This window comes from Gymnoscopelus microlampas, assembly GCF_963454915.1.
Source record: "Gymnoscopelus microlampas genome assembly, chromosome: 21".
NCBI lineage: Eukaryota > Metazoa > Chordata > Actinopteri > Myctophiformes > Myctophidae > Gymnoscopelus > Gymnoscopelus microlampas.
This window is the reverse complement of record NC_139958.1, coordinates 41,935,172-41,959,754: the sequence shown is the minus strand read 5'-3', so window position 1 is coordinate 41,959,754 and position 24,583 is coordinate 41,935,172. Positions and strand designations below refer to the sequence as shown.

The 24,583-nt window shown below is 40.2% G+C and overlaps 1 protein-coding gene across 2 annotated transcripts in view; it reads left to right on the top strand.

Annotated features, from left to right (window-relative positions):
- mast4 (microtubule associated serine/threonine kinase family member 4) overlaps positions 1-24,583 on the top strand; it is a 191,674-nt gene that overhangs the window by 139,526 nt on the left and 27,565 nt on the right. For both annotated transcript variants that reach the window (XM_084047845.1, XM_084047846.1), the window contains 11 exons: positions 55-209; positions 1,902-1,977; positions 3,458-3,667; positions 4,818-4,919; positions 5,814-5,946; positions 11,414-11,475; positions 12,519-12,610; positions 14,611-14,819; positions 15,901-16,039; positions 17,299-17,431; positions 18,640-18,805. In XM_084047845.1, coding sequence (XP_083903971.1) covers positions 55-209; positions 1,902-1,977; positions 3,458-3,667; positions 4,818-4,919; positions 5,814-5,946; positions 11,414-11,475; positions 12,519-12,610; positions 14,611-14,819; positions 15,901-16,039; positions 17,299-17,431; positions 18,640-18,805 — 1,477 coding nt within the window. The remainder of the gene's footprint in view (positions 1-54; positions 210-1,901; positions 1,978-3,457; positions 3,668-4,817; positions 4,920-5,813; positions 5,947-11,413; positions 11,476-12,518; positions 12,611-14,610; positions 14,820-15,900; positions 16,040-17,298; positions 17,432-18,639; positions 18,806-24,583) is intronic.

The following is a 24,583-nucleotide window of genomic DNA, read 5'->3' as shown; positions in this document are numbered from 1 at the left end:
AGATTCTTTTTTTTATTTTTCACGTTTTTTTACGTGTTTATGTGATTTTTGCAGTCGTCCTGTTCGTCACAGGAGAAGCTCCACCAGCTGCCCTATCAGCCCACGCCGGACGAGCTGCACTTCCTGTCCAAGCACTTCTGCACGGAGAGCCTCACCGCCGAGGACTGCCGACGAGCCACCGCCATGCGACCGCGCTCACGCAGCCTCAGGTTACTATTAGTAGTTTTTACTCATTTTACTTGAGTTAAGCCATTACGACCGGGAACGCATCTGTGTGCTATTTTTGAAGAAAAACGAATTGAAAATGTGTGCAAATCTTTGAATATATATTTTTTAAAGTATTTTTAACTCAAATCTTTGCTTCTGGCGGGTCCCTGGAACAACTGTTTTGAGATGGGGGTCCGCGGCCAAATACATGTAATTTTGGGGGTCCTTGACTGAAAAAAGTTTTGAGAACCACTGATATAGCAACATACGTTTTTTTCAAAAAACTGTTAGGATTTAGAAGACATTATAATCCCCAGAAGCAAAGATTTGAGTACAAAATGTTCATAATATATATTCAAAGATTTGCACTAATTTTCACAATTTTTCAACAAATAGCAGATCTACAAGTTCGTTGCGCGGCAAAGAGTGTCGTGCTACGAATTTGTATATCTGCTATTTTTGAATAGCCAAAGAAATCTAAAAGTGACACCGATACTTTCCCATTCTTAATGGGTTAAAGAAAAGGCAGCCTCCCCACACCAGTGTTCATATTGACAGCACATTTTTATTTAGTTTTAGTCACAGTCTTTTGAATAAAAATTCCCTTTAGTTTTTATATTTTCATATTATTATATTTTATATTTCATCTGAAATGTTTTAGTTGACTAAATATAAAAAATCTGGCGGGACGTGATGGCGTCATGAAGCCTGATTTATACACAGCTGGGTGCCGAAAATAGCAGATCTACAAGCTCACAACGCGTCAGATGCGTTGTGAGGTTGTAGATAGGCTATTTTCGGAGCACAAAACCTGTGCGCAACCAAGCATAAAATGACTTGTCTTTGATCTCTTCTCCACTAGTTCCTCCCTAACATTCATTTTAGTCCAGCTTTCATTTGTTGATGAAATAGTCAATTTATTTAGTCATAGTTTTTGTCATCATAGCTTAGTTTTTGTTTAGTCTTTGTCAGTGAAAAAAGGTAGTCCACTCCGCACTCTAAGCTGTGCAAAAATCCGATATTTTATAGATTTCTGCACAGTTTTGAGTATGTTATTTAGTCTCCATTTGGCTCCAGCACCTCGCCCAAGTTTACTGGCAGATAGGCTGTGTTTTCTTTCTTTTTTTTCCCACAATTCTGTCAAATTGTATTTCTTTCCAGAAAGGGAACATGACGTCACACCATTGAAAGTAATAATTTCAAAAATAGCCGATCTACAAGCTGTGAATGTCTGTATATCTTCAACAATATCTTCAATAGTCACTCCATTGATTAGACATTGATATGCCAAAATAGTCCCCACATTGACTTACATTAAACGGCTCTGAAAGTCCATCTTTTAGCACATACCTGTAAACAAACACAAACAAAGCTGATTCTGACCATAGAGATATTGAAAAACCTGACACAGCATAAAATATATTTTTTAATAAAATAAAAAGTCAAGTTCATGTTGTTTTCACTTATTTAAATTAGGAATAGCACCCGGACTGTGTCCGTGGATCCGGTTCCGGATCTTCGAACAGCTGTGTCTGGTTTTGTGATTGCTCTGGATTAAGAGCCTGATAAATGCCTACATTGTAAATTGTGATGTTATTATATTGGTATTAGTATATACTGTATTGTATATTAGTAATATACACACCTGGCACTGATCTAATCATATGTTTTTTTTGATGTATGTATTTCTTTAGCCCTGGAAGATCTCCATCTTGTTACGACCATGAGATTATCATGATGAACCATGTCTATAAAGAACGGTTTCCTAAGGTAAATGCAAATTTTTGCTCGACTTTCTGCGGCCATATTTACCTGCTTATCACCCCTTGCGTATCCTTAAAAAAGTGCTTTGTTAAAAAAAGCTCTATATTCTGATAGTAATCATTGTGATTTCTCAAGCTCTTGAATAAACAAAACAAAAACATTTTCAGGTCGGGATACCAATTCTAATCCAATCAGGAGAGACAGCTCCTCAAAGATAATTTAGCACCTCCAATTTCATTGTGTTCCAGCTCACTCTTTTTTTTTGTTTCATCACTTCCAATTTCACTTGTGTATCCTGTATGAGTTCTCTCTCCTGATTGGACAAAATTGGCATCCTGACCTGAACATGCATTTTCAGTTTATTAACACATCCACCGCCAGGGCTAATCTCATAATGTACTCACCAGTGCCAAGGTTTTATTGTTGTTTTTTGTTTTTTTCAAGTCGCCATAGGCCCCGTTAAAAATCCTTTAGAATGCACGATGGACTGTTTGTAAACAACGTGCACATGTGTCTGCATCTACTCGTCCAGACCGCGAGTCAAACGGAGCTGGCATGTTTGAGTTCTGACCGTTTATGTTAACATGGGAAATGCGAGGAGGAAAAACTACACAGGATATACAAGGGTGTTTGTGTACGACTTAGAATGGAGGCCGATGGGAAACAAAAAACGGGACGGCACTTCCGGTCGACTTCCGGTGGTGTTACACTGAAAATGGTCCCCCTAGAAAATTGAAAAAAAAAAAATTGAAAAAAAGGAAAAAACACCCGGACCGTAGGACTACGGTCTCGGCGCTTAACAGTTGGATTTAACGGACCGTAGGACTACGTTCTTGGCGGTTAATGTGTTAAATAGCTGGAGAGACAGGGAGAAACCCCTGTTACTGAACAAACACTCTATAACAGTTACATATCTCTGCTGTCCGGCAGAAACCAGCTAACTCCAAAATGTTTTCAGAAAATGAAAAAAAACGATCATTGATAAGAACAGCTGAATGGACCTCCAAGCTCACAATGAGGTTGGAGGTCAAAAGGGGGTGGAGCCTGGAGTCAAGCAAAACCAGCTAACTCCACCCCACGTTGGTGGACTTGCTGGTTTAGCAGGAAGTTTGAGGATCCAATGGAGTTAGCTGGTTTTGTCAGAAGCGCTTTTTAGTGCTTTTCATGGTTCAATATTGTTTTTACCAACACACAGACGTAAAGGGTGTTCAATAGCACTGATTTGTGGGAAAAAAATTGAGTTCGCTAGTTTCTGCCAGACAGCAGAATACTTATTTTAACAGTGGGGTCCAGGGAACCTCAGCGTTCTAAATGGGGGTTTCAAAATGGACCCTTAAAAGGTCTGTAACTCTGAGAGTGTACAAATCCACACTCTCAGAGTTGACATTTAAACGTTTGAGAACCGCTGCTCTCTATAACAATGATCACACTACGGGAATACACAGCCAATTTAACACTTATTTTGACAACAACAAAAAAAACGCAGGCCACGGCTCAGATGGAGGAGCGGATCAGGGACGTCATCCGAACCAACTCTCCGGAGAGCGTCCTCCCCTTGGCGGACGGCGTGCTGGGCTTCGCTCATCACCAGATCATAGAGCTGGCCCGGGACTGTCTGGAGAAGAGCCAGCTGGGTCTGATCACCTCCAGCTACTTCTGTGAGCTCACCGACAAGCTAGAGAGACTCTTCCAAGAGGTAGGAGGAGATCGTATGCTTATTTCACTTAGAAAAACACTTCTGGGGTCGTTTGGACGTCCACTCAGGCTTTTGTGTGCAGCCCAGATCAGTTTTTAATAGGGTTGTCCGATATTGGCTTTTTTACCGATAACCGATATACCGATATTGTCCAACTCTTAATTACCGATACCGATATCAACCGATACCGATATATGCGGGGATTATTTTGATTAGGGTAAGCTCAAATTTCATATCACACACACCATATACAGTACGAACTCCTGTAACTTATTTATAAAGCCAAAAAAAACAAAAAAAAATTCAAAAACCGATACCGATATTTTCCCGATATCAATTGTTATGCTAATATCGGCCGATAATATCGGACATCCCTAGTTTTTAAGTTGCTTGATTCGATATTTAGATATTAGATTGTCTTTATTTTCTATATAAAGTCCTTGCAGGTTCAATTGTTGCCATGTTAGACTCGAAAACACACGTCCCTGCTTCTAGTGACTGATATTGTCCTTCTAATGAAAGTTAGACTCAATGAAAACACGAGTCCCTGCTGGTGACTGATATTGTCCTTCTAATGAATGTTAGACTCTTTGAAAACTCACGTCCCTGTTTCTGGTGACTGATATTGTCCTTCTAATGAAAGTTGGACTCATTGAAAACACACGTCCCTGCTTCTAGTGACTGATAGTGTCCTTCTAATGAATATTAGACTCTTTGAAAACACACAACCCTGCTTCTAGTGACTGATATTGTCCTTCTAATGAATGTTAGACTCTTTGAAAACACACGTCCCTGCTTCTGGTGACTGATATTTTCCTTGTTATGAATGTTAGACTTTGCTTGCCCACAGTAACCTACAACAACAATTTAACCACTTCAACCTTTTATACTTTGGCTATTCAAAAATAGCAGATCTACAAGCTCATAGCGTGGCAAATTTTTGCTTCTGGCGGGTCCCTGGAACAAAATATTTTGAGATGGGGGTCCGCGGCCAAATATATATCATTTTGGGGGTCCTTGGCACGAACATTTTTGAGAACCACTGATGTAACTAGTCCAGCTGGCGACATAATATCGCTCCGGCGCGCGGTTGATTAGAAATGAATAATCCAAACATGGCGTCTCGGTTTAACCATGCTGTATCTTCTAGTCCACAGAGAGATCTGACAGCGAGGAGGTGAACTTCATCAAGGAGCTGGTGAAGAAGATCCTCATCATCATAGCAAGACCCGCTCGCCTGCTGGAATGTCTGGTAGGTCTCCATGACGGTGGTAATTCTGTGGGCTAGAACTATGACGGAAAATGCTCGTCGACTACCTTTTTTCACTGACTAATTAAACTAAATAAATGACTAAGAACTATGACTAAATATTTGACAAGTTTGACGAAAATGTTAGGGTGAACGATGTGTCGGCACACAGCTAAGTATAAATAAGGCATTATGACGCCATCAAGGTCCGCCATTTTTGTCAACTAAATCAACTGTAGATTTAGTTGACTAAAATCTTATTTCAAATGACTAAATTATGACTAAAACTAAATGGAATTGTATTCAAAAGATTTTGACTAAAACTAAATCAAAATTTGCTGTCAAAATTAACATTGAAAAGGTCTTCTGGTTATAAACTGATGGAATGTCTGGTAGGTTTATATAAACTGATGCAATGCTTGGTAGGTCTATATGAACTGATGGAATGTCTGGTAGGTCTATATAAACTGATGCAATGCTTGGTAGGTCTATATGAACTGATGGAATGCCTGGTAGGTGTCCATAATGTCTGGTATGTCTCCATAAACTGCTTCCACCAAGCTCACCAGTGTTCTACAACTGTGAGCTTGCAGATGTGCTAGTTGTAGATCGGCTATTTTCACTATTTTCTGGATATTTTTTTAAACCGTTTTATGGGATTAAAAAAAAAAAAAAAAAATCTTTCAAATTGCGTGTAATGTTTTCGAAAATAAAAACAAACAATAAGTTAGACTTTTAGTTTATTACCTTCAGAAATAATATTACAAATAACGTTTTGAAGGAAACAATTATATATATATACTCAAGACCCTTAAAAACAGGTCTGTGACCCAAGAATCTAAGTTGTGGGAGTTGAAACTTCTTTTTTTTTTTTTTTTTTTTTTACTGTGTCTCCAGGAGTTTGACCCAGAGGAGTTCTATCATCTCCTGGAGGCTGCTGAGGGTCATGCTAAAGAGGGCCAGGGCATCAAGACAGACATCCCCCGCTACATCATCAGCCAGCTGGGACTGACACGAGACCCTCTGGAAGGTATACAGAAAGAACCTTCATTATTATCTCACACTCACACGAGACCCTCTGGAAAGTACAGAAAGAACCTTTATTTCACAAGACCAGTGGTGGGAAAATGGACTTAAGTAAAAGTATCAATACTGCAATATAGAAATACTCTGTTACAAGTAAAAGTCTGGAATTCAAACTTGACTGTAAAAGTACAAAAGTATTGGTATCCAAATGGACTCAAAGTGCCAAAAGTAAAAGTACTCAAATGTTTGAAAATAGCAGATCTACAAGCTCACAATGCGTCGCATTGCCTATGTATAACATAGGGCTAAAGTGGTTAATGTATGTTTTATAATATAATCATGTATATCTGCAAAGTAACTAGTAACTAAAGTTTTCAAATAATTCTAGTGGAGTAAAAGTACAATATTTGCCTCTGAGATGTAGTGGAGTAGAAGTAAAAGTACTGAGAATTGCAAATACTCCAGTAAAGTAAAAGTAGTTGTCAAAATTGTACTTACGTAAGTACACTACTTGAGTAAATGTACTTACTGTAGTTACTTTACATCACTGCATCATCTACAGTGACCCCCCAAAAATACCCCAAAGGAATGGGAGAGGACCACATTATTATTACATTATGGGAATCTCTGGAAGGTAGTAAAAAAAACACCTTTTATTATCTCACAAAGAATACAGCCAATGATCTGCATTAAGTGAATGAAATGATCTCAGGAGGGAAATTGGAGTTGATCTCAGGAAGTCAACTTATCATTGTTCAAAAAATGTTATCAAGATCTTTAGGGCTTGAAGTGATGATTGTAATCATCTTGTCAGAGACGCTTCATGCCCTGATTTAATACTCGGTTGTTCTTTGTAGATCGGCCTTTTGGCGATGTGCGACACAGGCGCACAGCCAAGTATAAATCGGGCATACTGTAAGTCAACAGAGATTCATTGAGTCGAGCTGTAGTTTCTTTTCTCTCTCTCTCTTCTCTCAGGCCTGATAGCTTGGTCAGATATTTTTTTTCTCGTTATAATTCTTTTCTGGGACATCTTTAACCCATTAAGACCGGGAACGATTGTTTTGGCTATTTTTTAAATAATCTTGAAAACCTTTGAAAACCTTTGAATAAATATTTTTTAAAGTGAACATTTGTAAAAAAATATATATATATCAATACAAAAAAAAAAAAGTTCCGGGACCCCCAGAAGCAAAGATTTGAGTTACAAATGTTCGCTTTAGCCAATTAAAACCTGAGGCTGCTTCTAAACATTTTCTAAATCTTAACAGTTTTTCGGAAAAAAATATAAAAAAATCATTTTCACGATTTTTCAAAAATAGCAGATCTACAAGCGCGCTATGAGCTTGTATATCTGCTATTTTTGAATAGCCAAAGAAATCTAAAGTGACACAGATGCGTTCCAGGTCTTAAAGGGTTCAAAATATATATTCAAAGATTTGCACAAATGTTCAAGATTTTCCCAAAATAGCAGCTCATAGAGGCACAAGCTCATATATATCTATATGCTATGAGCTTGTATATCTGCTATTTTTGAATAGCCAAAGTATAAAACAATGGTAAAAGTGGTTACACAGATGCGTTCCCGGTTTTAAGTTAATACCTCAGTGATGTTGAACCAAGAGTTTGATGAGGAAAAGTAGGTGCTTTGTAAATATCTTTTTTTAGCTTCAGCATCCTTGGTTGTCACCGCTCTGTTTAGCGTTGGCTCTTCTATATGGGCTTGATAGATATAACGCGTCCTTTGTCTTTTCCTTGTTCACTATTCTGCCTGGAGCGTGAAGCGCTTTCCAAACGGCACTCCTGCTGTTTTCTGCTTCTTTTTTTTTCCTAAAGCAAAACGAATGTTTGCGGAAGGTTCTTACAATATTCAAGCAACACCACGCACAAAGGAGAGAGGAGGGGGGAGAGTAGAGTGGAGGGGAGAGAGGAGAGGGGAGGGAGGGGAGGAGGGGAGCAGAGAGGAGGGGAACTCTTCCTTTTATTATTATTATTATGGTGAAAATAGCTGATCTACAAGCTCAAACGCATTGTGAGCTTGTAGATCTGCTATACTCACTACTTCCACGCGACGCTCTTCTAACACAACAACTCTTTCAACATAAGGAGTTGAGAGATGGAGATGTGAGGCTCCTGTTTTAGAATGGTCCTTTCTAAGCAGCAAAATGATAGAGCTATATAGAAACGATGAAGACAAGCGTACTGTTGACTAAATAGCCTGGCAGTGAACAGATCGGCTCGCTAATGACGCGCCGCTCGCTAACAAACATTCATTACAGCTAATTAGAAAGGAACGGTCTCGGTTTGCTTCTTCCTCTCGTCAGCTCGTCTCCATTCCCTGTCCCCAGAGTGTCTCCGTTGTTTGTCAGGACCGCTGGAGGAGCACAGGTTGGAGAGAAGGAGCAGATGTTTAAATAGCATTGGACATGTGTTGGTGCGTCTCTTTAGGGAGCGAGGCAAACACTCTCTGGCAGGATTTCACGCACGTGGGCACTGGCATGGATGACACACAGGCATACATGCATTTATTTTTATTTGTATTCTTTTCTTTTGTGATACGTTGTTTTTTCTGACTCTCATATCAAATAGTGTGATATTATTGTTATCAAGGGCCTAATATCGCCACAGATACCGTATCGTGAGATACCCATATCGTCCCGCCCTTAATACATACATACATGCCTGCATGCATGCATGCATGTAGGCACACATACATACAGGCACACATACATAGATACAGACATACATACATGCATGCATACATATACATGCATGCATACACATACATACTGTACATACATACAGGCACACACATACACACACGCACACACATACACACACGCACACACATACAGACACGCACACACGCACGCGCGCACGCACGCACACACGCACGCACGCACGTACGCACACATACAGGCACAGTGAAATATGCTAGATACCAGAAACGTTGTTTCAGGCCATGGACCCCCTAGCAGGGACCCCTACTACATATTGTATACAATTCATATATCGCTTCATGGACGTGTTTGACACCTATCATCAGTGTTGTGTACATTTGTAAGTGTTCAGACACTTAGCCACTTAAACCCTCAATACCTAGCAAACTTGACCTTTTGGCTTTGTTCTTGGTCTGCTCTTCTTTTCCTCGTACACCAAACATCCCCCCATGTAAAAAATAACAAACATTTGGCTGTAGTAACTCTTGAGAGCCCCCTTGGGGTCCGGGGGGGCCCTCTGTTGAAGACCCATGTGCTTCGATGGTTTAAAAAACTACTACTGGTTGTGGTGGAGTTGGGGTTTTTGTAAACAGCTGTTGGACACAGTGCTGCCACCTCCGATTTCCACCCCATTTCCTCCTCATTGTGAAGTCTCCTGGCATCAGCATGTTAAAGTTAATGGCTGAAGACATTCTCATGATGGCAGCTGTTTGTTTAGACATTAGTGCAGTATCTGTGTTTAAAAAGCATCTGGAAGCCATTTTCCCTCGGATGCTGGGACGGCACGGCTTGATATCCATGTCAAGCGTTTTGTTTGTTTTTTAGCTGGCTGCCCCGGTCTGCCATGCATTTCTATGGTAAAGCCGCGCTGGTGCGCTACTCTCGCCATCCACCTTTTTTTTTTTAGCCCATTAAGACTGGGAACGCATCTATGTAACCACTGAAACCATTATTTTATCCTTTGGCTATTCAAAAATACCAGATATACAAGCTCATAGCGCGGCACCGAGTGCCGCGCTACGAGCTTGTAGATCTGCTATTTTTGGGCGGTGCAACCGCCCCTACAGTATATGTGAGGTTTGGACATCGACCCAATTGCACCCCCCCAACCCTGCGCTGTGATAGGCCACCATTGTACCCCCCTAACCCTGCACCGTGATTGGCCACCATGACTCTATTCAGGACTGTGATTGGCTAGAAACGCATGACACATGTCCATAGCCCTATAAAAAAAAAAAAAACACTTTTATGTTTTTAGCGGTGCTAGCCGCTCTATACCTTTAGGTATAGAGCGGATCCTGCTCTATACCTGACTTTGTCAGTGTGCGTCAACGTTCTGATTGGTCAGGTGCGTAGGTCAAAAAAGTGATTGGTCAAGCTTCACGTGACACGTGGCTATAAACACATTATAAACACATATCGATGACAAAATGTATCAAAGGCGCCGCTACCTTCACACAGGGTGTGATTTTTTTTAAAGTGAATCACTTCCATCACTGTGATGACCACTGTGACCACACCGCCCACTTCACACTGGGTGTGATTTTTTTTTTAATCGTGACAATTTGTGCAAATCTTTGAATATATATATTTTTTTTTTTTTTAAAGCAATTATTTTTTACTCAAATCTTTGCTCCTGTGGATCCCTGAAACATTTGAGATGGGAGGTCTGCGGCCAAATACATATCATTTTGTAAAAAAAAGAAATGTGTACATTTGAATCCCCAGAAGCAAAAATCTACGAAGTAACCAGCAACTAAAGTTTTCCCGACTCGGTATGGAGTTATGACTTTTTTCTACTGTACCACGTGTCCTAGGATATCATAATGTCATTTAACACAACGGGTGCCAGCGTTTTATTAAAACAGATTACTTTGAGTGCCAGAGATCTCACCGTTTGTAACGCTGTGCTGTTTATAGCTGCGGACTCCACGGTGAGCAACCACGCGCAAACAGTAGATGCGTGTACGACGATCGATGGTCCTGTCTAACGCCTGGAACAATAACATCTCTCACGCAAGTCGCCATTACGGAGTGATCGCCCATCGAAAATTACTCGTTTCCCCCACTGTAAAAAGTTAAGGAGATACAGAGGTTTTTATCAAGGAGATAGAACGGGAGCGGACGGGGAGCCATCTGTCCCTTCCTTCTCAGAGTCACCGTGGGTGATTCCAGAGCCCCCCCCCCTTGTGGAAAAAAACAAAAAAAACTAAAAGACTGATAACACGTTTTTTACCGTGTTCGGCACCTAAGCGCTACTCTCTGAAAACACGTTTTTTTTACCGTGTTTGGCACCTGATGTGATAAAAGGTAAGAAAAACATCGGGTGGAATTCTCCTTTAACTCATACACTGCCACTGACGTAATAAACGTAATTATTCCCGTTTACCAAACCTGCCACAGACGTAAAAAACGTAATTATTAATTTTTCCAATTTTTTTTTTTTGACCCAAAGACCAAGGAGATATGATTTTTCGAAGGAAAAGACTCCCATCCACTTCCTTGTTAACTTAAAGCTTAAAAATTCTATATCTCAGCTCCTGAGTACTTTTTTTTTTTCAATGAAAAATCTCTGGCAGTGGGCAAACGCGGCCAGCAATAAGTCTGGCAGTGAATGAGTTAAGTGAAGTGTTCCAGTTGACCTGGTGACAGGTGGTGATCAGGCCTTGTTCAGCAGCCTGATCGTAGCCGAGTGGTTGTACAATGTTATGTTGTTTGAACTCTTCTATTTCTTCTGTTTTTTACACATAGAAATCGCTCAGCTGACCAGCTGTGACAGTGGGATTGCAGAAACTCCCGAAACGGACGACTCTGTGAGTATGAAGTCGATTAACCACTTAACCTTATACAAAAATGTTCTGAAATCTGCCAATCTGCAAGCTCACAATGCGTTACATTGTGAGCTTGTAGATCGCCTTATTTTTTCATTTAGTTTTTGCCTATAATGACATGGCCAAAATAGGGACGCTAGTTTAAAAGTCATTAGTAGTGTATACAGTTTAGTGACAACGATTAGATAAGAGGCATTCAGTTGTTTCACCAGCCAGTAGCAGAATGCATGAATACATGTAAAATTAAGTACACTAAAGAAGGAATAATATCCCTATAAAAGTATAAACAGAATTAGCAATATCAGATATTTAGACTTGGGTTCACGATCAGGGCTATGGCTTAAAAACGTACCTGAATACACATCAATTATGTTCACACTACACTACTAGCATGATGGAGAAAGAGAGGTGAAGTATCGTTCGAAAGCAGTTAATAATACATAAATAAAAATGTAGTAGTGTTTTTGTCACTGTACATTTGCACATAGATAATATTTGTTCGAGGCATTTACCCTTTTCTAGTGTTTTTCCTAGTCTTTGCTAATTATTATTGTCATGGAAAAACAAAAATTGTGGATCATTTGTGCAAATCTTTGAATATATAAATACATATGTCTCAAAGCGAAGCTTTTTAACTCCGATCTGTGCTTCTGGGGGTCCCTGGAACAACATATTTTGAGATGGGGGCAACATACAGTACTGTTATGATAGAAAACATTTTTAGAAATGTATAATGTATTTGGTCGTGGACCCTCATCTCAACATGTTTTGTTCCAGGGACCCCCCAGAAGCAAAGATTTTAGTTACAAATGTTAACTTTAAAAAAATATATATTCAAAGATTTTTTTTTTCTTCTTTTTTTCCAGAAAATAGCAGATCTACAAGCTCATAGATATGAGCTTGTAGATCTGCTATTTTTGAATGGCCAAAGTATAGAATAATGGTGATAGCTAAAATCTAAAATGACACAGATTGCGTTTTCCCGTATTGAATGGTTCAATTGTGATGTCTCTCTCTCTCGTCAGTCTCAGAGTCTGAGTGCGGCCCTGCGGTCTCGTCGTAAACCCTGTGAGATGGACTTTGAGATGACAAAGCTCATCAGCAACGGAGCTTACGGGTGAGAGAGACCAACTCATTCCTCTCTCCAGGATAATGCCGTTGCTGTGGGGCACAAACCTCTTATCTCCATGTTATAACTTTTGTGTGTTTTTTGGGTAAATGAACGCCCTAACGTCAGGGGTCGGCAACTTTTGATGATGGAGAGGGCCACTATATTTCCACACTCACTCCAGAGGACATTGCATATACAGTACTGTCGGTCACACAAAAGTAGCAAAAATAGCCGATCTACGAGCTCAAAACGCGTCGCGGTGCGACGCGTTTTGAGCTTGTAGATCGGCTATTTTTGCAATGTTTGAATTAGAATCCTGAAAAGTAACAGTTTTATTTCCTTTCAAATGCATTTAGTTATACTTCTGTTAAAGTAATACTAGGTAACGTTTTCAGTAAAACTAAAGTTAAATTGTATATCTTTTGTGAGTGGCAAATGTTTCACAACACCCACTCCAAAAATTTCACCCCCGAAAGCCTTTTATTTATATATTTTCTATTGAACGCCGTCGAGCATGACGTTCCCTCGAAAATGACGTAATCTGGCCGGAAATGGAAGCGGAAATCCACGGGGTTCCTGTTTGGCCAGGAACTACCGCGCCGGTTTCCTGTTTGGCCAGGAACTACCGCGCTAATAACAAAAGGAAACTCACGCTGATTTTAAGAGATTGTATGATTTGAAGAACGAAAAAAAAACAGAAAAAGAAAACACAGCTCACGGTAACTAAAGCTCCACTGGCTAAGAGAAACGATCCACAGATCGTATAAAACAATTAAAAGAACGCTTTTTGAAACACTTCCGTCTTCCGGTGAAAACGAATGGAATTCTGGGTAACAGAGGATAAACGAACGGCCTGCAGTGACGGTAATGACCAGCAGAGGCTGCTAAAAGTCGTTTTTTGGAAATTTGCACAGAACAACTTTAACGCTATGAACTTAAATACAAATACATTGGACATAAATAGATCTGCTACTTTTGCTATTTTTTTATTTGAATCCTCAAAAGTAACGGTTTTGCACACGGTTTCCACCCGACAGAGACGATGTAATGTTCTGACCGAGGCTTCTCATGCTTATATTTATAATTTGTAGTTGTAAAGTTGCACGAGGGATTTCTTTGCATATATTATCTTTAATGTTTTTTGTCGTATTTCAAAATGAGTCTGTCCTACTTTAGGTTCAGAGTCTCCCGGAACTGACAATGACCTGACAATCACCCTAATGTAATTATTGGATCACACTGGTTCTCAATGTGTGGTCTGGGGACCCCCAGGGGTCCTTAAGGGCGTTCTAAGGGATCCCCAGCTAAAGGATTGATAGATAGTTTAGAAACTAAATGGACCCTTATGGGTCCATTTAGTTCCATTTGTTGAGTTAAATTAACAAAGAAAAAAAAGGTATCAAATGGGGGTTCATGGCCTAATGCGTATCAAAGTTGAAATAAAAAAGTTGACAATCACTGTTATATAATATATGTGTTCTTATTTATTTGTGTATGTATTAATGTTGCCCTCTTTATTGATTTATGTATTTTTTCACTCATTTACATGACTGAATGAATGTATTTATGCACTCATTTATTTACTGATTTATTCATTCATTCACTCATTTATGTATTTATTTATGTATTCACTTATTCATTCATTCACTCATGTATTTAGTTATTTAGTTATTTAGTTATTCTCTCATTTATCCATTTTCTTCACTCATGTATTTATTGATACTCATTAATTTATTCACTCACGTATGTATTGATTTATTTATGTATTTATTTATTCACTTATTCATTCATTCACTCATTTATGTAGTTATTTAGTTATTCTCTCATTTATTCATTTTCTTCACTCATGTATTTATTGATACTCATTAATGTATTCACTCACGTATTTATTGATTTATTTATGTATTTATTGTATGCATTTATTTCTTTATTCACTCTCTATCACCCACTCATTCATCTATTCACTCATCTGCTCATGTATTTATGTGTGGCGTTCCTTCCCACAGTGCTGTGTACCTGGTGCGCCACAAGGAGACCAAGCAGCGCTTCGCCATGAAGAAGATCAACAAGCAGAACCTCATCCTGAGGAACCAGATCCAGCAGGCGTTCGTGGAGCGAGACATCCTGACGTTCGCCGAGAACCCCTTCGTGGTGTCCATGTACTGCTCCTTCGAGACCCGGAGACACCTCTGCATGGTCATGGAATACGTGGAAGGTCAGATTCGTTAAGCCATTATAGTCAGGGGATATTAGCAGAATATTTTCCAATCTTGGAATAAATTCCTTACCAAAAAAAAACGGCCATAGCCATGTATACTTTTTGTGTAAAAAGCCATTGGGATTGGGCCGTTTTTAGCCCAAGGAGTGGTTTTGGTGCAAAACAAATGATTGCAATGGATTCAGAATCATAAAAACACCCTAGTTTGACCCCTCACATGCTACTTAAAACAGAATAAAATTTTGATTTTTTTTTTGGGGGGGATTTTTTTTAACCAAGGTTATGGTGGGTACCCCAAGTTTAAGGAGCTGGCAAAAATTCTCCTAGGGATACTGAATTTCAGTCTTTGTGAGATGTGTTACTAGACACCTTTGCAAACACATTGGTGAAGATTTTTTTTGGTAAGGAATTTATTCCAAGACTTTTTTAATATCCCCTGACTATTAAGACCTGGAACTGTGTCATTTTTAGATTTGAGCTAAAAAGCATTATTTTACACTTTGGGCTATTCAAAAATAGCAGATCTACAAGCTCATAGCGCGGCACCGAGTGCCGCGCTACGAGCTTGTAGATCTGCTATTTTTGAAAAATCGTGAACATGTGTGCAAATCTTCTGAATATATATATTTTTAAAGCCAACATTTTTAACTCAAATCTTTGCTTCTGGGGGGTCCCTGGAACAAAATATTTTGATGGGGGTCCGCGGCCAAATACGTATAATTTTGGGGGTCCTTGACATGAAAAAGATTGTGCACCACTGATATAGAAACATACGTTTTTCAGAATACTGTTGAGATTTAGGATCGGGATTTAGGATGTAGAATCGGCTTCAGGTCTCAGTGGGTTAAAAAAAAATCTAAATCCTAACAGTTTTTTGAAAAAAAAAAATCACGATTTTTCAAAAATAGCAGATCTACGGCTCAATCCTGCCCAGCTGCGGGATGGCCCTGCGAGCTATGGGATGAATGGCTCCCGGGTTGCCAGATCATGTGCGCATATCCCCCCACGGGTATGGACTAGTGTTTATAAACTGACAGCCCTGCTGTGTGTGTGTGTGTGTGTGTGTGTGTGTGACCAGGAGGGGACTGTGCCACTCTGTTGAAGAACATGGGACCTCTGCCGGTGGACATGGCACGCATGTACTTTGCCGAGACGGTCCTGGCGCTTGAGTACCTACACAACTATGGCATCGTTCACAGAGATCTCAAACCCGATAAGTGAGTCCTAACCGAGGCTGTCTCTGTCTGTCTGTCCGTCTGTGTATGTAGCAGTGGTGGAAAAAGTACTATTTATTTTTTTCTCGCTTAAGTAAAAGTATCAATACTGCAATGTAGATATACTCTGTTACAAGTAGAGGTCGGGAATTCAAAATGTACTTGAGTAAAAGTATAAAAGTATTTGTATCAAAATGTACTTAAAGTACCAAAAGTAGAAAGTAGTCATTATGCAGAATGTCCCATTTCACACGTTTTCAAATGTATAAAAAATGTAAATCTTTTGAAAATAGCAGTTCTTACAAGAGCTCACAATGCGTCGCTTCGTGGGTAATGTGGGTAATGTATGTTTTGTAAAATCTACAAAGTAACTAGTAACTAAAGTTTTCAAATAATTGTAGTACAAGTATAATATTTGTCTCTTAGATGTAGTGGAGTTGAAGTAAACATACTGAAAATTGGAAATACTCCAGTAAAGTAAAAAATACCTCAAAATTGTGCTTAAGTACAGTACTTGAGTAAATGTACTTAGTTACTTTACACCACTGGTATGTAGTGTGCAAATGATGTATGTTGTTTCTGATTGATATTCTAAATGTTTACTTAGGCTGTGAATCTGCTGAAGATGTGTTAATAAAGCTCTCTACTTGCCTCAGAGCGCCACCCTGTGGTCAAGAGGTTAGCATATCTCAACTTGACCCCAACTACAACGATAAAGATGACTATATACATATGTCGCTTTAAAAGTAACTCAAGTGAAGTCCACATCACAACTGTAAAGATGGTTAAAGGGATAGTTCACCCCCAAAAATACTTTTTTTTCTAGTCACCCCATGGAGACTTGAATTCATGGATAGTTTTTAGTCGCATTCCTAAGCCAATCATTTGATGACCAGCGGATCGGTAGGCAGCGGTTCCGGTAGGAGACACAACTGAGACTCTTTGTGTCTCCTACCGGAACCACTGCTGGTCATCAAATTATTGGCTTAGGAATGCGACAAAACCAAGAAATATCCATGGGGTGACTAATCGATTGAAAAAAAGGTCCTTTTGGGGGTGAACTATCCCTTTAATGATGATGTCGGCATCAACTTTCAGAGCGATTGGGTGAACGATGGAAACAGCCAATCAAAATCCATCCCAATTTAACTCGTAACTCGCAGCCCACGCGTTTGCAGAGCGTTATGGCTCATCGGTGTGGATGATCACATCATTATAGTTATCATTCTTAACTTCGTATCGTTCCCTTTTGCCTCCCCCAGTCTGCTGGTGACCTCCATGGGTCACATCAAGCTGACAGACTTTGGGCTGTCCAAGGTGGGCCTGATGAACATGACCACCAACCTGTATGAGGGACACATCGAGAAAGACGCCAGAGAGTTCTCTGATAAACAGGTAAGGGTGCCATCATTTTGATTGCCGTTGACTTTGTGCACAGAGACACACCGCAACCTCTCCACTATTAAGTCATTTTCCCCAAACGTGTGGCTGTTCTCTAGGGGGGAATGGTGGGGACTGGTGGGGACTGGGGACCCCCAGGGGGTCATTGATACCGCAAGATATCCGGGTCCGACAGTATTTTGTATTTTTGAGCGGTGTAGCCGCTCCTATAAATGGGGTTGGGACACCTCATTAGTACACCCTTTGCTGTACTGTGATTGGATCATAATAGCACACCCCTCTACATTAGTACACCCCTAGCTGTACTGTGATTGGCTGACTCTATTCAGCACTGTGATTGGCTAGCGAGACACATGATGAAATTAATAATCTATAAATATGACTATGCACTTACAAAAAAAAAAATTTTTTTTAAGTGAGCTTCCATCACTGTGATGACCACACCGCTCACTTCACACTGGGTGTGATTTTTGCCCCCTATAAGTGAGTTTTGGACACCGACCAAAACATTTGTGTACCCCCTAACCCTTCCATTGTTAATGCAAATCGATACTTTTTTCATATCAGCCAATCACATTACAGCTAGTGTCATCACCACTAACTGTAATGTGATTGGCTGACTTTGCAAATTCAGGACTGTGATTGGCTAGCGAAACACATGACACATGTGCAGCCCTATGAATAGCAGTATGGACTTTAGTAATTTATCCTTTTTTTAAAGTGAGTCATGTTGTGATGACCACACACCGCCCACTTCACACTGGGTGTGATTTTTTATTTTAATATGCACATATGCTGTGACAACCATGTAAAGCCTTAAAATCCCAACTTAATATTTTTACTCAATTCATAGTTTGTCAGTCGGTTCCATTTGGGCAAAAACGTGGCTTATAAATATAATTAAATGAATGTGATAGGCCAGTGGTTTCTCAACCAGTGGTCCTTGAGGAGGTTCCAGGTGGTCCCCAGCTAAATGATGGAAGAGTTGGTAACCAAATGGACCGTTATAGATCTTTGAGAGTTATGAGAGTGTAAAATGAAACCAATTATTCTAAGTCTTGGGTCTGAGAGACTAAATCTCATCAAACGGTGATTCCGTGGCTCAAATGCCGAATAAATAATGGACCTTGTTGTGAAAAGGGCTGACAACCACTGTGATAGGCTAATAAAACTACATGTGTGTGTGTTGTGTGTTTTTTTAGGTGTGTGGCACTCCAGAGTACATAGCTCCGGAGGTGATCCTCCGTCAGGGTTATGGTAAACCGGTGGACTGGTGGGCCATGGGCATCATCCTCTACGAGTTCCTGGTGGGGTGCGTGCCCTTCTTCGGAGACACGCCGGAGGAGCTGTTTGGACAAGTCATCAGCGGTCAGTTTACTTTGATTCTCTCTTAACCCATTGAGACCTCAAGCCGATTCTACATGTCTCCTAAATCTCAACAGTATTCTGAAAAACGTATGTTTCTGTATCAGTGGTGTTCAATCTTTTTCATGTCAAGGACCCCCAAAAGTATATGTATTTGGCCGCGGACCCCCATCAAAATATTTTGTTCCAGGGACCCCCCAGAAGCAAAGATTTGAGTTAAAAATGTTCGCTTTAAAAATATATATATTCAAAGATTTGCACACATTTTCACGAATTTTCAAAAATAGCAGATCTACAAGCTCGTAGCGCGGCACTCGGTGCCGCGCTATGAGCTTGTAGATCTGCTATTTTTGAATAGCCCAAAGTGTAACATAATGCTTTTTAGCTCAAATCAAAAAATGACACAGTTCCAGGTCTCAATGGGTTAATCCATTCTCAATCCGGGAACGCAGTCTGTGTCATTTTCAGATTTTCTTTGGCTATTCAAAAATAGCAGATCTACAAGCTCATAGCACATAGCATGTCATAACCTGTGACCCAAAATCTGTAACAACAAAGAACAGTGGGGGGGGGGGGGGGTCTTTAAAAAAAGAAGGCACAAAAAAAGCCTCATTGAATGCAATAAATACAATAACAACATTTATTTTTTAATACCAAATAATAATACAAATAAAAATACATAATGTATCGCCTGTAATCATGCTATACAGCAGTGCACAGTTCAACAAGCACCTTCAAAGCTAGGAACAGCAGAGGAACCACTTTGATTAGCCTGCCCTGTCTACTGGACCACAAACATGTTGACCTCTTTCCTTTAAAAAATCACACCCAGTGTGAAGAGAGTGGTGCCTTTGAATTAGTGTAACTGGTTGCATCCTTGTGTTGCAATCAGCTGCAGCTGTTGAGGCCGTGCTCAAACGGACGGACGGACCCACACACACGGTCAAGTGTATAGGAGTGGCTGGCACCACTCAAAAATAAAACTATTCCAAGTTTTGTTAATACGTTTTTTTTTCATCAGATTGTAACAATAATTATGCTCTGTTGGTATTGCACTATATCGTGTTGCAGTTGCGCTCTATCTATTATTCTTACATATGTTTTACTTGTATATTTGGTTAGCTGGGGTTATGAATTCTGGGTTTAGTATATGACATCTGTATTCTGTATGCCTTTGTATGCTCAACTCATTCAGTGCCAGCCTTATTTCTGGCTGCGCTTGCCCACTGCCAGCGATTTTTGTTTTTCTTACCTTTTCAACTGGCCACAGAATATTTATATCAAATATGATCTATCCCAGGACGGGGTTCTCACTGTGCTGCAGTGAGAAAGAAAAAAAACTGACCACGACTCCTCCTTCCCTTCTAACAGGCTGTTGAAAATAGCATGTCTCGCCAAAATGCAGGGAATAAAATGTGTATTATATCTTTTTTTAGATTTTGTTGATTTTTTTGTCCTCGCGTGATTTCTGTTTCCGTTTGCTTTTCCCGTTTCTAGGGTCAGAACATTCTGGTAAGCAATGCTGCTTGACCAAGCGGTGCTTGTTGCGCTGCATGGATGTTGCTACTATAACTCTAAGCCCAGGGGTCTGCAATGTTTTTTCAGGCCAAGGACCCCTTAGCTGAGACAGAGATGAAGCAGGGACCCCCCTCCCCACTACATATTGTATAGAATTGTGTTGCAGATTAATCTTTTTCATAGATTTCACAGATAGCCTCATAGACTTGTTTGACAGCACTATCATGTTGGAGTGTATTTTCAGACATTTAACCACTTAAAGGAGAATTTCGCCCGACCGTTTTCTTACCTTTTTATGATGTTGTGATATCCTAAGGACGAGTGGCACAGTACAGAAATTTGACAACTCCATAACGGGTTGAAAACCCGCGCCTATGGTCTTTTGTTTATAGTGTTAGAACACTATGCAATTATTCTGTCTTGAATGTCCCTCGCCGTAAGTCGTGCTTTCGCGACAGTTCCAGACGGGTGCCGGAAGTGTCGCAAAAGAGCGACTTACTGCGGCGGACCCGTTATGGAGTTATGACATTTCTGTACTGTACAACTCCTCCTAGGATATCATAACATCATAAGAAATGTAAGAAAACGGTCAGGCAAAATTCTCCTTTAAAGCCTCAACACTTAGTAAACTTTACCTTTCACTCTGTACTTGGTCTGCTCTTTTTTTACGTCTACACCAAACCTTTTTGCCGGAAATAGACGATCTACAAGCTCTACAACGCCTCGCAGAGCTTGTAGATCTGCTATTTTTTGGATGCTAGGGTTCAAGTGGTTTACGTAAAAACAAAACAAATACCCTATCACAGAAAGATTTGGCGGACCCCCTGTAGTAACTCTGAGGACCCCCTAGGCAGTGGTGAAAGTGGTTGACATTTCTTGCCGGAACTGACACATGCACGCGCGGTACCCATTTTTTTGCGGTTTCGGGTCGAAAAATGTGCGGGTTTGGGTGGGTTTTGGTACTTTTTTTCCATTACTTTATTTCGGTTTTAGGTTTAGGGTTAGGGTTAGGTTAGGGTTACTTTATTTAATTCTCGTTCTCATAAATAAATCCTGTCCCTGGGCCCACCCATGGCTGCACCCCTGATACACATGATGAAAACAGAGCTATATTGTCCAACTTGACCATACTGTACAATATGTACATTTTCAAAAAGCCAAAGTTTAAATGGGGCTGAAGCGGTTTATGTATGTTTTGTCATAATAATTAAAATCCACAAAGTAACTGGTAGTATTAAACTAAAGTTTTCAAATAATTGAGGTGGAGTAAAAGTATAATATTTGCCTATGAGATGTATTGGAATAGAAATAAAAATATTGCAAATTGGAAATACTCCAGTCAAGTAAAATTACCTTAAAATTATACTGAAGTACAGTATTTGAGTACATGTACTTAGTTACTTTCCACCACTATCAGCATTAGATAAGATGAATTACTCACCTTCTGAAAAGATGAAAGAAAACACACTTTTGTTCCATAGCCCCACATTGTCTTGGTTTCAGAGATCATGGTTGTAAATATGTCGAACTTTTGCCACAAAGTATTTATATTCCATAATGTCCCATGACCCACGTCCGTGTTTACATTTTTTGACGATGCACGTTAGTGTAGAGCTGTGTTCCGTGAGCAGAAAGCTGTCAAGTGGCCTCCAGAAAATAAATCTGGTTTCCTTTCAAAACGATGTGCATTTCAGAATAAGAGTTTTTTTTAAACTCTATCCTTGTTTTGTTACAATTCAACACACGTTTTATTTTGAAATCATACTACTGGAAGTAGAAGTACCCAGGTAGCCTAGTTGAAACTACTTAACTTCACGCGAACGCAACAGTTTATGCGGAACGGGGGGAGAAAAAAAAAAGAAGTCAGGGGAAATCACGGATCTGTGAGAGTGTCCCGTCGTACGCACAAATTAATGAATGGTTGTGACGCCCTGTATGTTAATCTGACGTTAGTAGATTATGTTTTATTCTTGAACATGGCCATGGGTCTCCTGGCAGGTTATTTAATATGGGATTTTCACAGCTGCCTTTGACTTTTTCTTAACGGAACGGCGTTCCGGGACCGAATCTTTTACCGGAACGCCGTTCCGGTATTTGGAAGCCCATGAGGGTCCCTGGACCCCAACTGTAGACCCACTGGTGTAACAGAGTGTTTCCAGTGGGCGAACATGCACAACATCAGCACCCTGACTCTGTTTGACCAGAATGGAACAGAGCCTTCATTAGTATCATTGGTAACACCTGTGAATGTCTTCATACTATGGCTACTGTGAATAGAGCCTATAACAAAAGGTTTGAGAACCACTGATTCAAAAGGCTTAAACTAAGAGTGTGTTTTGTGGAACTGCTGGATTGTAAATTCCATTCCATTGTATGGAAATAAAATAAAGGGCATTTTCTGCGATGACAGATTTGGTATGCTCTGGGTCACGCCGAGCCAGTGGGACTGGCTGTTAATTAAACGTCGACAACACTGGATGCATGCTGCCATGGCCCCAGGCCTCACATGCATATTCATAACCCCTCCCCAAATTAGATTAAAAATGGGGAACAAATGTCGCTGAGGAGACAATCCCAGCTGGTGTACCGTAGACCAGGTGTCGTCAACGTTTGTCAGGCCCAGGACCCCTTAGCAGAGAGATGAAGCAAGGACCCCCACTTCTAGCCTGGAATGAACCTGCCCCATATTTGCATACTGGTTCCTGATTGGTGCCCCACTACTTCGGGGGGAGCTAAATCCTAAGCACAACCAAGCGGGGACAGACCTATCTGCCAGTTTTTTTTATTTTTTATGCACTGGTAGATTTGTCTGTTTTCCAGGCTGCCCCACTACATTGTTGTGTGTAAACTTGTGTTGCAGATTCAACTTTTTTCATAGATTTCAATAGATGGCTTCATAGACGTGTTTAAATGAATCAATTGGTGTTGTAAATTCATGTTTGTTTGTTTGTTTGTTTGTTTGTTTACACATTATCTACAGCAGTGGTTCTCAAACTTTTTCATGTCAAGGACCCCCAAATTGACACTTATTAGCCCGCAGACCCCCATTTGAAAAGATATATGCCAAGGACCCCTATAAAAGAAGATTTTTAGGGCTCTAGCAGTGATTTTCAACCATTTTAATTTCAAGGACCCCCAGTTTGATGTGCATTAGGCTACAGACCCCCATTTAATGTCATGTCTATCTCTGGGACCCCAATTTATATTGTAAAATCAATGTTAAATTAACTCTGAGAGTGTACAAATGGAACCAAATGGACCTGTTAGGGTCCATTTGGTTCCCAAATGGACCTGTTAGGGTCCATTTGGTTCCTAACTATGTATCATTCTCAGCTGAGGACCCCCTGGAACTCCCTCAAGGACCCCTGGGGGTCCCCGGACCCAACTTTGAGAATGATCTACAGTATGTTGGATTCATGTTACTGTGCATTTTCAGATATATCTTTTTTCAGACCGTTTCCCCCTCTACATCAAACCTCTTTGCCAAAAATAGCTGACAAGCTTGTCAAGCAGTTTCCCAGGACCTCCAGTGTGGAGGTTCACATCCAAACATCTGCTTCCCGCAACAGCTGCGAAATTCAACCCACAAAACACAGCAATGGCCCAATTTCATCTATCCATCCATCGCAGCAGGCTGTGACCTTGTAGATCGGCTATTTTTTTAAATCTAAATCTACTAAGTAACTTGTAACTAACATTAAAGGTAGGGTAAGTGATGTTTTTTGGTTAAAAAGGTTAAAGTACTATATTCTGATAGTAATCATTGCTACAGAGCGTTTGTTCGGTCACAGGGGTCTCTCCAGCTCTTTAGTAAACAGAATATAAGTTCATTTTCAGGTAGGTGACAACATTTAAGCCAATCAGGAGAGAGCACTGAAAATGCATTTTCTGTTTAATAAAGAGCTGGAGAGACATGGGAGACTCCTTTTACTGAACAAACACTCTATAGCAATGAGTACTATGAGAATATAGAGCTATTTAACACTTATTTTGACCAAAGTAAATCACCTTCCCGCCTTTAATTGTAGTGTAATAAAAAGTGCAATATTTGCCTCTGAGATGCAGTGGAGTACGAAGTACACGGTATCGGAAAACGGAAACACTTAAGTAAAGTAAAAGTACCTCAAAATTGTACTTAAGTACAGTAACATGAGTAAATACTTAATAGTTACTTTCCACCGATGTCTACAAGTGGCTGCGTTGGGGCCCCGTTGCCTCGCGGGACACAATCACATTTCTAACACATCATTCTGGTCACAGCTG